Source organism: Corythoichthys intestinalis, chromosome 14 (assembly GCF_030265065.1).
Source record: "Corythoichthys intestinalis isolate RoL2023-P3 chromosome 14, ASM3026506v1, whole genome shotgun sequence".
NCBI lineage: Eukaryota > Metazoa > Chordata > Actinopteri > Syngnathiformes > Syngnathidae > Corythoichthys > Corythoichthys intestinalis.
In genome coordinates, this window is record NC_080408.1 from 23725019 (window position 1) to 23739580 (window position 14562).

Consider the following 14562-nt stretch of genomic DNA (forward strand, 5'->3'; position numbering starts at 1 on the left):
GCACATGAAAAATAGCGAATACCGTACTAAGGTATGACGGAAAATTTTAGTGGTTTTGAAACCGCGACGTTTTCACACCACGGTAAACTGTGAAACCGGTAACCGGCACATGTCTAACTGCTATATGTTAACTTGATACTGAAATAGTAGTGCGGTTTAGCCTGAGAGTATTTTTGAACAATTTTGAAACTAATGTACAAAACATTTTTAAAAAAATTTTTTTTTAATAAAAAAAGGAGGGGGATGCATCAATAATCGTTTTATAATCGAATCGGAGCCTCTGAATCGTAATCGTAATCGAATCGTTAGGTGCCCAGAGATTCCCAGCTCTACTGTTTAGCCTTTATTGTTGTTTTTTTTTTTAGACGTTACTAGTTAACGCCGAGCGCTATGCTAATTAGTGACTTTGCTAACATGTACTGCATTTCCATGTCAAGTTGTGTGTTGTTTAGTGGTGTACATAATAGTATATTGGTTAAAAGAAGTCTTATTTCGAAAGACACTTTGTTTCCAGAAAATGTGGAATTCATTCCACCAGTGTAAATTGTATTGTATTGTTGAGAGAGATAAGTACTGCCTTTGAAGCAGCTAATGTTATTGCACCCTCTTGTGAAAAAGAGTATCTCAAGGTCAGTTGTGTGTTGTATGGGCATGTTGAGAAATAAGTACTACCTTTAAAATAGTTAATGTTTTGGCGCTTTCTTGTGAAAAATGTAAAAGAAAAAAAAAAAAAGGGCATGTTTCCATTGTTCCTGTTGAATCATTAGGATATTTTAAATAATGGACATAAATTTGTTTGGCTACTTTATTAATCAGTAATGTACGATGCAGCGATAATCGTGATAAGCGTGATCATCGTCAATACCGTGATCATCGTTAAACAATCGACTCGTAGCACCCTGATTCGTAATTGAACCGAATCGTGGGGTGCCTAAAATGGCACATCCCTAATCCACAGTGTGTTATTAAAAAGTTGCCATGCTTGGGCTAACGATGACATCCATTAGGCCTGCTTTAGTAAAGCTTTATGAAAATTTTAAGGGAACTCCATTGCAAGCTAATAATCAGTACGTTTTTAAATGACATTCCTGTGTTTCTAAAGCTCAAAACACAATGTGCATAGTCTAACTTCTGTTGATGGATTATTTAAAAATGACTTTAAAAAAATGCAGGTACCAGGGGAGACTAGTTGAGAACCACTGCCCTAGAACACACCAATCAACATAAACTGTTTCTATCATAAACTGAGAAGGTGTTAAAGTGAATTGTATAAAAAGACTTAAAACAACAACAATTTCAACATGACCTATCAATCTTTAAATTTGTTGCATTTTATAGCACGCATCATGTGATACATACCTGTTATACCAGTTAAAAAGCAGCCAGTTGACACCTTCCAGTTGGTACTCTCGAAGAGTGTTGCCATTGTTGTACTCTCTAGTCTCCTCTAACTTCTTCCATGAGCCAGCCTGTGGCCGTGCCTGCAGAAGAGGACAGAGTAAACAAATCTTAGCATATGAACTTGAAATCTGGTTTTTAATACCCATTAATGACTAGAATCAAGAAGTAAACGAGATACATTGCATTCTTAATTTAACGTTATTTGAAGTCAAAAAGGAAAACACAGGTTAATTAAAGGCTGTTGCTACCTAGAATGTCAGTCATTACCATTCTCCTGAGGCGAGGTTGTCGGTTTAAGATTTTCTTGAACTCTTCGACTTTGCCCTCGTCTACGTCCTCATTCAGCTCCCAGGTTGCATCTTCATAAGGCAGAGAGCACCACTTGATCAAGTAGTAAATCACAGGCTAGGTGGATGGAGGAGAGTGTCAAAGTTAGTAATAATCCAAAAATTATACTTTATTTCGACCAAAATATTAATGTATTAGTTTGCTTCTTCTACCTCGCCATTGTCTTTGTCTATACTGTGCGATACATCCAGAATCCTGTCCACTTCCACATAGTCTGGATTAAAGAGCTCCTCCTCCTGAAGAGTAACAATGTAAGTAACATTTTAATCCAATGACAGCACCGTAGCAAAAAAAATTGATTTTTATCTCACCTCATGGAAAAAATGCCTCATCTGAGCGTGTTTGGTCTTGAACCTTTTGATTTTTTGATGGATCCGCTTGTCTCTCTCCAGTTGCGCCATGCTCGCCCATTCACAATGCAAGTATGAACTGGGCACAAGAATGCAAAGTTCTATGTATTGTACTGCATTGTTTTCTTGACTAATGCTCCAAGTACCGGCTGCATTTTACTGTTCAAGGTATTAAGACTTACTAGTTCTTGTATTTCACAAAGAATTCTTCAACATTGGTGTACTGGCCTGGGGATACCTGGAAGAAAACAATACGTTTGTCAATGTGCTTCACAAATGTTAATAGTGAATTAGGAATGCATGTGCATTAAAAAATAAAACCATACTTCTTTCTTGGTTACACGCATGGAAAGGACTTTATCTACAATGGCGGCATCTTCTTCACTTGGGTTTTCCTGCAGATGAAAATGACACCAATGAAGAGGGATTCTCAAAATACTGCACACTAGAGTTGAGTGATATGGGTAAATAAAGGCATGTCTTTTTTTCAACAATAAACTGATAATATGTTACAATTATTTTTTGTAAATCTCACTTTTGTTCACAGAACAATGGCTGTGTGAAATGGCCTTAAATTCTATAATTTTTCCAAACAAATTCAATTTCTGATTTTAATATATTTTTGTACTTAATAGGCGAAATTAATTTTTTTTTTAATGGCATTGCTACAAACACTAAAGTGGCTCGCTAAACAACACCTAAAACATTTTAAAAACATTCCTTTCACCGTATTTTTCAGACTAAGGTGCACCGGATTATCAAGCGTACCATCAATGAATGACCCTATTTTCATGCATAAGGCGCAACTGGCTATATTGTGCATTAGCGCATCAATGTACTGCACCTATAATGGTTTCTTAATCTTTTAACAATTGTAACTATTGTTATAAATACTGACATAATTCAGTTATGCTCTCCACTTTAGTTTGAACAGCTTTAAACCATATTTTACATCAGACTTTTTCCTTCTCACTTCCTGACTTTGCTAAAGCGAAACGGTTCCAAATGATTGACAAAACAGTGCCTGTTCAGTTAACTTGCTCCTCCTCTGTGTTCAGCGTCATGTCATCAACGCTGTTAACAGTTAATCAGCTTTTGTGTATTATCGACAACTATAGTGCTAAATCCAAGAGTGGAAGTTTGGCAGCAATAAAAATATTTCAACGCTTGACAGCAATTTTTCAGTCCCGCCTGAAAAGTCAATTCTCAACCCACCACAAAGAACTGCATGCCGGGTAGTCCGTCACCATGTAAGTCAATTCCCTGGTGGACATGTGCAGCTGCGGGTGCTGCACTGATGGAGGCCACAGCCGCCGTAGTTGTCGTCACATCAACGTCCTCCTGCTCATCCTCATCATCCGTTATCTTAATGTCCAGGTCTTCCGTGTACTTCTTCCTGTTTACCACACGATTAGACCGCCTCTTCTGGAAAGAGGAATTATACATGTTCATTATGGATATCATTAAAAATACAAATATCCGTGTCTGAAATGAAATCCAAGAATCACCTCAGGAAACTATTGAGGTTGTAATAGTTGTACATGAGCAGGTAATTAAAATACAAATAATTCCTAAACTATTATAGAACTGAAAAGATTGTGTTAAAATTCAGTGGCATAACTGTGTTTTAAGGGAATTTTCCAGAAGCATAACGACCTTAGAATGCGTAAAAATGTCTTCTTACCATGATCAAGTCTTCTTCCAGCGCAGCAGGTGAGGCAGGGCTCAACTCCCCATCTGAATGATCAGAGGATGGATTCCGTTTCCTTTTTTTCGCTCCCACGAGTGTAATTGTGCTGTGGGGAGGAGAGCAGTAAATAAGAATATATAGGTAACTGTTGTTCAGTTATAAATTTAGTGTGTAGAAACTAGAATTTTTCCCAAAATGGACGTCTTACTTCGTCTTTGTTTTGCTTTTGCTCTTATAGCCAACCGCAGGTATGGTGGTACCTCCAGTATCAACGATTGTCATTCCTACTGGTTTGACTTTGCCTTTTTTGTCGAGTCCTCCTGCACTTTTAGATGGTGTTCCTGCAACTACAGGACCTTTCTTCTTGCTCCCGCCACCGCTTGTCTTTTTTTTTGCAGAAGTGACCACAGTCACAGTGCCTCCAATTTCTGGGGAGCTCTGTGTGGATGGAAGCTCATCCTGATTGAGTACTCGAGGTAGGTTCTTCTCACCGCGTGCTTTCGCCCTTGCGATAGCTTCAGCCACAATACGGTTTGCCTTCTCTTGCTTGCACAGGATCTCTACCCGTCGCACGGAGGATGAGTCGCCAGGGGCCTTGGTGATGCGAATAGCCTGTGTTGCTGTGGTGGTTGTACCGGAGGGGCTTGCTGTTGAAGAGTTCACGACCTTTACCACTGAGACAGCTCCACTGGCTGTAGATGCTGAACTCGTCTGTTCAAGAAGAACTATAATTACTGTTCCTGTCACCCAAAAAATACCTAACCCCACGGCGTAGAAAATTATTACCTGTGGCTGCAGAAGCATTTTGAGAGGCACCGCAACTCTTTGTCCCCCTTGGCCTTGAGAAATCTGCAATACCTGCGGGCTGCCAGTGCCACCGGCTCCTGACACTAACTGGTACTGAAATGTTACAAACAGACATTTAAATAATGATTTCCATAAGCTTATAAAGCACAATTTGTACTGTACATCACACTATAATTGGCAAGAATCTGTCTGAAGCTGTATTTTGAGAATTAGACCTGCACGGTCATCCAACTTACTAGGGTGTACATATTGGCCATAGGAAAAGTTCATTTTTTTAAGCAATTAGTCGACAATTGGCCTCATAACCGATAGAAATCTGATCAAGATTTGTTGTTCCCATCGCCACGGGAACCAAATGCTAAAGCCAGTGACGTCACGTCCCTTTCAATTTCATCTCACTTGGACTCAAGCTGAAAATACAATTCCAGGTTTACATGCGACGGACGCCCGGCTGTCTTTGTACAGTGCAGACATATTATATTTTACCACAGTGGTCCCCAACATTTTTTCCACCACGGACCGGTGTGACATGGGCCTTTTTTCCCCCACAGAACAGCAATGCATGGCAGAAAATTACAGTAATTATAAAATAACACAACAGGGCTAAAAACGAAAATTAAGTGCAGGGAAAATGTAACTCACCATATGCTGAATCAACCCTTTTTTTCTTAAAAAAAAGCCGCCTCTCATAAAACTTGACAGCAAATATCCCTGGTCACAAACATAATGTGTTATCTCCATATATGAAAGGTTTCTTGGCTCTTAGTGCATTCGCTTTTGTTGCCTTGTTTGCTAGCTTTTATCAACATATTATTCAGAACGGACTTGGTTGTACGCCCCTCTTCTGGCTCAGCAGGTGGCCTTTTCCCCTTTAAAAAGCTGCCCAAGACGTCGCCACCCCAGCACACAGCAGCTAACTTTAATGTTCACATTGACTGACGTGGACTGAAAACACACCAGTAAGAGCGGCCAATCACTAGAGGGTTGACTAGAGGGTACACACAACTCTACTCAAATTAGTATAGCTGTATCAAGAGGCACAGGCCAGATTGCAGCCGTTAACAAATTATTCATTATTTCTCTGCGGCCCGGTAGGAAATGCGCCACGGACCAGTACCGGTCCAGTTGTTGGGGATCACTGTTTTACAATACTACCCGACTATATTCATTATTGAAATATCGACGTGTGTGACAAAAATGTAACATGTGCATTCATGTTAATGCCCCCCCCCCAATATTGTAATCATTTTTTTACTTTTGTCCTATTTCATCTGTCTGTAGCTACCTGTGTTTCATTTAAATAATTATTTTTTTAAATATATGCAGCACAGGCCAAAAGTTTGGACAAACCTTCGCATTTGTGCGTTTTATTTTCATGACTATTTACATTGTAAACTCTCACTGAAGGTAATAAAACTATGAATGAACATGTGTGGAATTATGTACTTCGCAAAAAAAAAAAGTGAAATAACTAAAAAGATGTAGAATATTCTAGTATCTTCAAAGTAGCCACCCTTTGCTCTGATGACTTTTTTTGCACTCTCTTGCCATTCTCTTGATAAGTTTCAAGAGGGAGCCACCTAAAATTGTTTTTGACTTCACATGTATGCCTTTTCAGGGTTATTTAGTGGAATTTATTGCTTTATCAATGGGGTTGAGATCTTCGCTTGTGTTGCATTGAATGAGGTGTGTCCAAACTTTTGGCCTGTACTGTATAGAGGCGTGCAAAATTTCCGATTCTTAGATTCTTCCACAGCCGGATCGCGAATATTCGAGAACGATTCATAAACATCCAAATTCCGATTACTGAATTATACAAAGCAGTCTTCGGAACGCAATGAGGAACAGACCGAGAGTAAATATGTTCAACTCATGCCGCTAGATAAAAAAACAATAATACCTGAATGCAGCCAACAGCCACTACAAACAACGGCCAGTTGCTAGTTGCTACAAACATACGGCCACTTACGGCGACGGTAGATATGACATATAAGTGGAACTAGATGCGAAAAGACAGACGACGGCGGCGTGGAACATGTATAGAGACCTAGATGTGAAATGACAGACTTGCTCGGCATTAGTAAACAGCCGCCATGTTAAAGCAGTAGACTTCTCTAGAAGGCTCTGTTGTAGCGAACCTAATACCCCTTTCCCACTGAAACTAGTGGGTCAACGCGCGTTTTTCCATTGGCATTTGGCACCTTTCCCACTGACGAAAAAAGCCGTGTATTTTTTTTTTCTTTTTCACCCGTCTAACCCCCCACCCCTCCTCAGCCGTGCGTAAGGTTCGTGACGTCACCACGCTAAGATGCGCTTCGACAAGTGCGACCGAATTCATTCAGTTCAAGGAAGTTAACAATGCAAAGCAACATGGAAGCCTCCTTTCCGTTTGTGTTCTCTGTTTTCATGCTTTTTACTGCCCGCAAAATGGTCGAAATGCAGCAAAGGATCTACACTCTGCTTGTGCTGAGGCAACGTCGGCGACGTGAATTTTGGTTTGAAATTGAGTCGTGTACGTCACAGAAGGAGGAGAAGAGCCTTTGTTTCATCTGTTATGGCTATTGCTAACGCTGCTACACCGACTGTTCGCCGTATGTGGATCCGGGCTAGAACACGTTTTTTTTTTTTTTTTTTTTATGACGCATCACGTACGAGCCTACGTCACCACGTAGATTAGCGTGCTGATACAGAATGGGGACTTGAGTATTTTATTTACTGTTTTTAATTGTTCGCTTGATACTGAAATATTAGTTTGGTTTAGCCGAGAGGATTTTTGAACAATTTTGGAACTGATGTCCAAAACATTAAAAGCGAAGGATACATCAATAATTGATTCATAATCGAATTGGAGCCTCTGAATCGAAATCGAATCGTTAGGTGCCCCAATATTCCCACCTGTACTACTGTATATGCTGTATATTTAGAATATAATGAACATTAATACATTTGTTGTGGTATATGTTGGCCAGGGGAAGGATGCCTTCTGTTTGGATTATTTAAAAATTTGATGGGTGGGGTGTACAATGTCCTGTGACGGGACAGGTATTCAGAGATTGTTACTTTATTATTTTATAATAATGAACTGAGCAACATTCTCACCTTAACTCCTCCTTGCTGGTTGGGTTGCTGTTGTACTTGCAGCTGGATGGTAAGAACTTTGGGCTGCCCTCCTGCCTGGCCCGCTGCCCGGGCCTGGGTCAAAGCTGCGAGCTGGCTTCCCTGGATAACCAGTTTACCCCCAGGCAACTGTCCCAGTACCAGTCTAGCTGGAGCTTGGACCTGTTGTTGACCTCCTTGGCCAGTTTGGACCTGGGTGACCTGGGGTTGGGCTATAACTGTTTGACCCAATGACGTAGCAGCAGTAGCCTGCGAGGGCTGCTGGAGCACCAGAGTGATTCGCTTTGCTTCACTCCCCTAGAGGAACGAAAAGAATTAATTTGTCTCATTGTGATGATGAGCAAATAGGCCAAACACACAAGCTTGTAGCCGATAACGGTTACACCCAGAAAGTAAACCAGTTCAAGCATCATTTGACAGTCCGAATGGAACGAGCACTTACTGGGGTTTGGGCCTGCATGGCTGGTTGCAGTTGCACCTGGTTTTGAGCTTGGATCTGGATCTGACCAGGCTGGCTCTGGGGCTGGACTTGCACCTGAGCTTGGACTTGTGACATTTGTGTTTGAGCTGGAATCTGCACTTGAACCTGCTGTTGTCCTTGCTGGGGCATGGAGGTGAGCACCAACTGTTTTACTGGCCCGTTGGGGGACTGCAGCAGCCTCTGCACACCTGCTGCACCGACCTTTACTTGAGTTTGTCCTGTGGTCGCTTGATTCAAGACTGCTCCTCCTTGGAGTATAGGCATGCCTGGTTTGAGCGGTGAGCTGGAGAGCAAACGGATGACCTTGCCACCCGTCTGGCCAGTGGTTCCCGATACAGTCTGCAGAACCTGAGCTTGCCCTTGAGGACCTTTAAGAATGACTATTTTCCCTCCTGCCTGCTGGGTGATGGCAGATAGCTGCTGGGGAGTAAGTTGCTGAGCGATCTGAGCGAGCTGCTGGCCGGCAGCGGTGGTGGCTGGAGAGCTGGAAACACTTTGGGGTGAGTTAAGCAGGACAGTGCTACTGGTGACCACATTGGTGTTGCTAGCAATGGGTACTGTGGCATGGGCTTGAACTTGAGGTACAGCATCAACAGTAGATGGAGCTTGGGCTAGAGTGGAAACTGCAGCTAAAGAAACACTTTGAGCAGCTGCCACTGGTACTGGCTGCTGTGTAGGAACTGGAACGGAGACCGGCTCAGGTACAGCGGCGGCTGCGACAGGAACACAAAGGCCAGCGTCGACCGAAGGATCAGGTGTTGGCTCTGGCTCAACTGGTGCGTCAACTTGACCTAAGGCCAGTTTGAGAGCCTCTTCCACTGGGTCTGATGAACCCTGACTGAAGGTGTCATCCGGGAGGGCATCCAGGTTAAACAAGGGTGTGTCCTCAAAGAGGTCCATTATAGGGTCTGCCATCTTGCCCCTCCACACAGGGAGATGGGCACAATGTTAGAGACGATCTGAGATGAAAGCTAAATTGTACTTGTCCAGTTTTTCAATTTCTTAAAGAAAATAGCTGGAAAGAGAAAACAGACACCAGTTAGCTATAACATTTACCCTCTTGTGCCTGAATATTAGCATTCAATGAAATATAAAACATGCTAAATGAATAAGCACTCAAAATGCCATTGTTTGTTCTCTCTTTTACTTATTGGACTCTGAGATTTGCCTTTGCAGTGGAGAACTAAAACATACACCTAGAAATCTATGAATAAGAGGTACTAACGCACCATTTGGTAATAAATATACCAGGTGAGAGATCCACAAATGGGTGAATCCATGGACACGAAACACAGGAATTCTCAGGGACATAAATATATTTCATCAGGATGCAGACATGTATGAGAACTGAGAAATACTACTGTACATAGTGACGTGACAACAATCATTTAGAATGCGAATACATTCCTAGTTAACTATTGAATGAATCTTCACATTTTGATTCTAATTCGTTTCAACCCACAAACAAGGAAAGTGTACTTTGTAATACTTTGTTATGTTCATTAGATTAAATTCCCTGGAGAATATAACGGAATATCCTAAACGTTCTGAAATTCTAAACAAAACAGCAATTCAAAACAAGATGATCCGCGTTGAATCAGTCGTCCTCATCTTTTAAATTGCCAATTTTTGCAAATGTAGACTTATATGTGCAGGTGTGTTGAATAATTTGTAGCTACATTAATTATAATCAACCCCAAAACGAAAAATGGTAATTCGGAGTAGTTGGTATTAAAGTAAGGCGAGGAAGCAGTGATGGAGAGGTGGGATGCTCTCATCAGCTCACATTGCAGTCTGCCTCACAAAACACTCGGTTAGCATTAGCATCTACCGCTAAGATGTGCCTATTGCCAGAGCGTGTATGCAAATTCCCACATATTAAGCCAAAATCACGCCGTTTTGTATGTGGGGAGAAGTTAAATGGCTTCTGGTTCATTTACGGGTGACCATCAAGTCAAGCAGACTCCTTCAATCTCATCAACAAACCCGACCAAACCAAAGCAACGTGCCACAATAACCATTACCCGTCAACGTTCTGACACGGGTTAGGCCGCAATACTCTTTCAGTTAGTCTGCGTCCATTTTTCGGTGAAACTCCCGAAAATAACCATCGAGCCAGCTGCCCAAAGGTTCGCGGTAATAATTCGGGGCGCTAAATTTACCTTTGCATCGACACACATGGCTTTCTCCGTCTCACAACACAGTACGGTTACAGGAAACGGCTAGGGAAGAGCAGGAACTAACTTTCTTGCCAGAGAGCCCGTACAAAGCCTGCCTCGAGGACGCTACTGAGCTGCCATTGGTCAAATTTCTTACAAGCCGGAAGCAAGCTTCGATCTTATTGGTTGTGATCCTCGTCGGTCAAAGTATGGCCGCTCTTAGGCGGGACGAGACCTGGTTCGGTTGAGAAACAATAAATGCGGCCTAGCAGAGCTCATTTGATTGAGTGATCTTCGGTACGGCTGCCTTACTGCCCTCGATGCTAATGTGAGAGGGGAATATCCGTATAAATATTGTGTTTTGATGAAAAATTTAACTTGGGGTTATACCGAAGAAGCGCTTTTATGATATAACCCTTCTTTTGGAGGAAGCGTATTTATAAAAGCCGCTTACTTTGATCGTTCAATGAAGACCCGGTGTGATATTTCGACCATTTTGTTGAAGTATAACACAAGCATATAGATTCTGGCTTTGATGGAAGCCTCGCTACCAAATTACACTTTACCTTGCATTTAGCGGGGGAAATATAGCAGCAGTGAATGGACGTTACTGGTTCATTGCTGTTTGATAGACTGGAAGATTAGCGCCTTCTAGTGACGTAATGCGGAGTACACACAGCCATTACACTTAAATCATAATGAGGCGGGATAGCTAAGAGTATGTTCTTTTAACTACCGGTATACTATAGTGTTATTTGGAACTAGGGCGTAAATTTGGTCTCAACATTGGTAGGGACGATATAACAGCATAACCTGCATGTACATTTTTTGCTGGGGTCGGTTCGGACGCGACATAAATAAGACCAAACAGATTATTCATTGGGGGTCAGGGCTACATTTCACACGAATATGAACCAAATTAATTGGTAGGCTAAATGATCAATGCAAAATAAATCTGTATTCACTTATACTTTCATGTCTATTGGTTCAGGTGATACAACGTTAGATTCAAACCTTTGTTTTAAAAAACTACTAAAGAACACTGGAGCACGCCTGGACTCAAACTAAAGTCTTGTAATATAAAAGTATTTGGGGAAAAAATTAATGAAAAAAAAATTGAGACATCCAAGGCCCAATCTACATCTGAGGCACACTAGACAACCGCAAGACTCGATCATAGTACTCTTATGAAAATCTGATGAGTCAGATATTTTTTTCATGTCAGTTCATGGTCATGTTCATGTCAGTGTGCCACTAAAGTGGACCCATTCTATACTTTCCTGCCTTTTATTTATTATAATGAACAATATTGTTGTTGTAAAGCACATTGTGGACCTTTCGGGTTTTTGTAAAGCACATAGAAATAAATTTGATTTGGGATAGCTCCCCGTTTTGTTTTTCATTAATAAAGGGACTTGGACTCTGAAGCCACCACGTTGCATTACCGTAATGCACATAATGCAAACAATGATCCAAATGAGGGACGGCTAGCTTGACTTCGTTGTTCCTTCTGGAGGCTGGCCTGACCGCAGTAGTTTTGCAGGTTAGCAAGTTGACATTTTAATGTTATGCTCACTCTGATGCAGGTTGGACTCTCAGTAGCAAAATTAATGCTGTTTCCCCCAACTCCACAACATTGACGTCTTTTTACATTACTTTTGAGGGCTGCTGCTGGCCAAAAAATAACTCCTCTTCAAGTGCGTGTGCATTTCTGTATGTGTTTCGAAGGGGGTGGGGAGGGGGCGGGGGTTAAGTCATCAGCCAAAGAAACGTGCGTTTGGGGGGGGGGGGGGGGGTGGACCGGCACATTCAGCAACTGAAAAGGGTTAAATGTAAGTCTGAACATTATGAAAATAATTCACTTAATGATGGTAGGGTATCTTCTATCCTTACAACATGTGGGAAGACAGTCTAAATGGCTTATATAACTGAAGTCATTATATAATGCAAATCAGGTTGCCTTAAAAGTTGCTGGGGACAATTTGAGCATTCTGAAAAGTTGGTAGTGTTATGTCCCTACCGTCCTTATGCAAACCTACGCCCTTGATTTGGAATTATAGGCAAAAGTAGTACTTTAAATAAATACTTGACTAAAAGTAAATAATTACTCATGATAAAACGTTTCAAGCACTGAGTATCTCATAAATAACTTTTAAATGCATATCAGATTGACAAAATATATGGTATATGCAAATAGTATATGGCAGTGGTCCCCAACCTTTTTTGCACCACGGACTAGTGTTATATGGGTCTTCTTTTTTTACAGACCGGCCGTATGTACTTAACACATTATTATATCATTTCACATGTTATTTTGGTGTTATGGAGTGACACTGATGGTTTGGTAAACTTGTTAGCATGTTCTTTATGCTATAGTTATCTGAATAACTCTTAATAGCTATGTTACGTTAACATACCGGCCACGTTTGCATTTCGTTGTTCATGCATCATGTAACATTATCATACTGTACACTCATTCAACATCTTGTTCTCTATTGTATTTTTATTTTAAATTGCCTTTCAAGATGACATATCTGTTCTATGTGTTGGATTTTATCAAGTAAATTTCCCCCAAAAATGCGACATACTTCGGTGCGACTTATACGTTTTCTTTTCCTCTTCATTGCGCATTTTTGGGCTGGTGCGACTTACACTCAGGTGCGACTTATAGTCCGAAAAATACGGTAAGTGCAGGGACAATGTAAATCACTATATGCTGAATCAACCTTTTTTAACAGCGGCCTCTCCTAAAACCTTGCGGCAAATATGCTTTTTTGCAGGCATAATGAGTTCCTCTCCAATCGTGAAAGCTTTCTTGGCTTTAGCAATATGGTTCGTCACGAGATATGATGCTCTCAGTGTATTGGCTTTTGTTGCCTCGTTTTCTAGCTTTTAGCCAAATATGCAGAATGGACTTGGTTGTAGGTTCCTGTTCTGGCTCAGCAGGTGGCCTTTTCGCCGTAAAAATCTGTCCAAAGACATCGCCGCCTGCAGCACACAGCCAACAGCAGCTAACATTACTGTTTTCACTGACTGACGCTGGGTTGCCATAGGTGTGCAAACACCCCAGTGATGGCGTCCAACCACTAGTTGGCGACAAACACAAATCCCAAACTCGGATTAGTCAATAGAGTAGACAGGCATATTGATGTTTGGAGAGGCTCAGGGCAGATTGCGGTCGTTAACAAATGATTTCTTATTTCTCTGAGGCCTGGTAGCAAATGCGCTTTTGATGGTACCGGGCCGGGGACCGGTACCATCAAAAGTGGTGGCAGACATTTTCTAAATTCCAGTACTGCACTGTGTTAGCCTATCAAATGTGACTTCCCAGATTGCCATTAGTGTTAATTTCATTTGTTCCATGCACAGATATAAAGAATTAACATTGTTTACACACACACGTCATCACTTTAATAGTCATTTATCCACCGATTTTGTCACACTGTTCGGCTTTGTTTTACGAACAGATTTTATTGAGGAAATTGTTAAAAAGAAATTGTGAAACACTACTTATAATCAATAGAAGAGTCTCTAGGACAACATAATAAAATGCTAATTTTGAGGAACTAATTTAATAATTAACAATCCTCCATTTCAAATAATAATTTCCTGCCTAATTTAGGTACCAGAGAATTCTAATTTTTTTTTTTTTTTTTTTTTTAGTTAGTGATCTCAGGACAAGTCAAGTTACTCATGTATAGGATATTATTTCATGTGCGGATTGTTTAAATTTTCAAGAGTGGCTAGTAAAATGTCTTCCAATTCTGGATTGACTCAAAAGCACTCTATTATCATTATTATATAATGTATGATGCTAATGCATGACTATATTACTCTAAAATCATTGTTGAATCATAAAAAAAAAGTGTTTCCCTTAAATCACAAGACCGCTATACATATTATACAGTGGGGCAAATAAGTATTCAGTCAACCCCTAATTGTGCAAGTTCTCCCACTTGAAAATATTAGCGAGGCCTGTAATTGTCAACATGGGTAAACCTCAACCATGAGAGACAGAATGTGGAAAAAAAACAGAATTCTTTAAAAATCAAACAATGTGACTGTTTTTTCCCCACATTCTGTCTCTCATGGTTGAAGTTTACCCATGTTGACAATTACAGGCCTCTCTAATCTATTCAAGTAGGAGAACTTGCACAATTGGTGGTTGACTAAATACTTATTTGCCCCACTGTATATGAGTGTATAGGA

The 14562-nt window shown here is 40.9% G+C and overlaps 1 protein-coding gene across 2 annotated transcripts in view; it reads right to left on the reverse strand.

Annotated features, from left to right (window-relative positions):
* The window catches only part of chd8 (chromodomain helicase DNA binding protein 8), a 30855-nt gene extending 20371 nt beyond the window's left edge, over nucleotides 1–10484 (reverse strand). For both annotated transcript variants that reach the window (XM_057857729.1, XM_057857728.1), the window contains exons 1-13: nucleotides 10357–10484; nucleotides 8156–9209; nucleotides 7696–8010; nucleotides 4576–4689; nucleotides 3998–4500; nucleotides 3784–3895; nucleotides 3315–3524; nucleotides 2426–2494; nucleotides 2282–2337; nucleotides 2061–2178; nucleotides 1902–1985; nucleotides 1669–1806; nucleotides 1360–1481 (exon numbers count right to left, since the gene is read on the reverse strand). In XM_057857729.1, the coding sequence (XP_057713712.1) occupies nucleotides 1360–1481; nucleotides 1669–1806; nucleotides 1902–1985; nucleotides 2061–2178; nucleotides 2282–2337; nucleotides 2426–2494; nucleotides 3315–3524; nucleotides 3784–3895; nucleotides 3998–4500; nucleotides 4576–4689; nucleotides 7696–8010; nucleotides 8156–9109 (2795 nt within the window). In that variant the 5' untranslated portion in view covers nucleotides 9110–9209; nucleotides 10357–10484. The remainder of the gene's footprint in view (nucleotides 1–1359; nucleotides 1482–1668; nucleotides 1807–1901; nucleotides 1986–2060; nucleotides 2179–2281; nucleotides 2338–2425; nucleotides 2495–3314; nucleotides 3525–3783; nucleotides 3896–3997; nucleotides 4501–4575; nucleotides 4690–7695; nucleotides 8011–8155; nucleotides 9210–10356) is intronic.
* Nucleotides 10485–14562: the final 4078 nt, after the last annotated feature.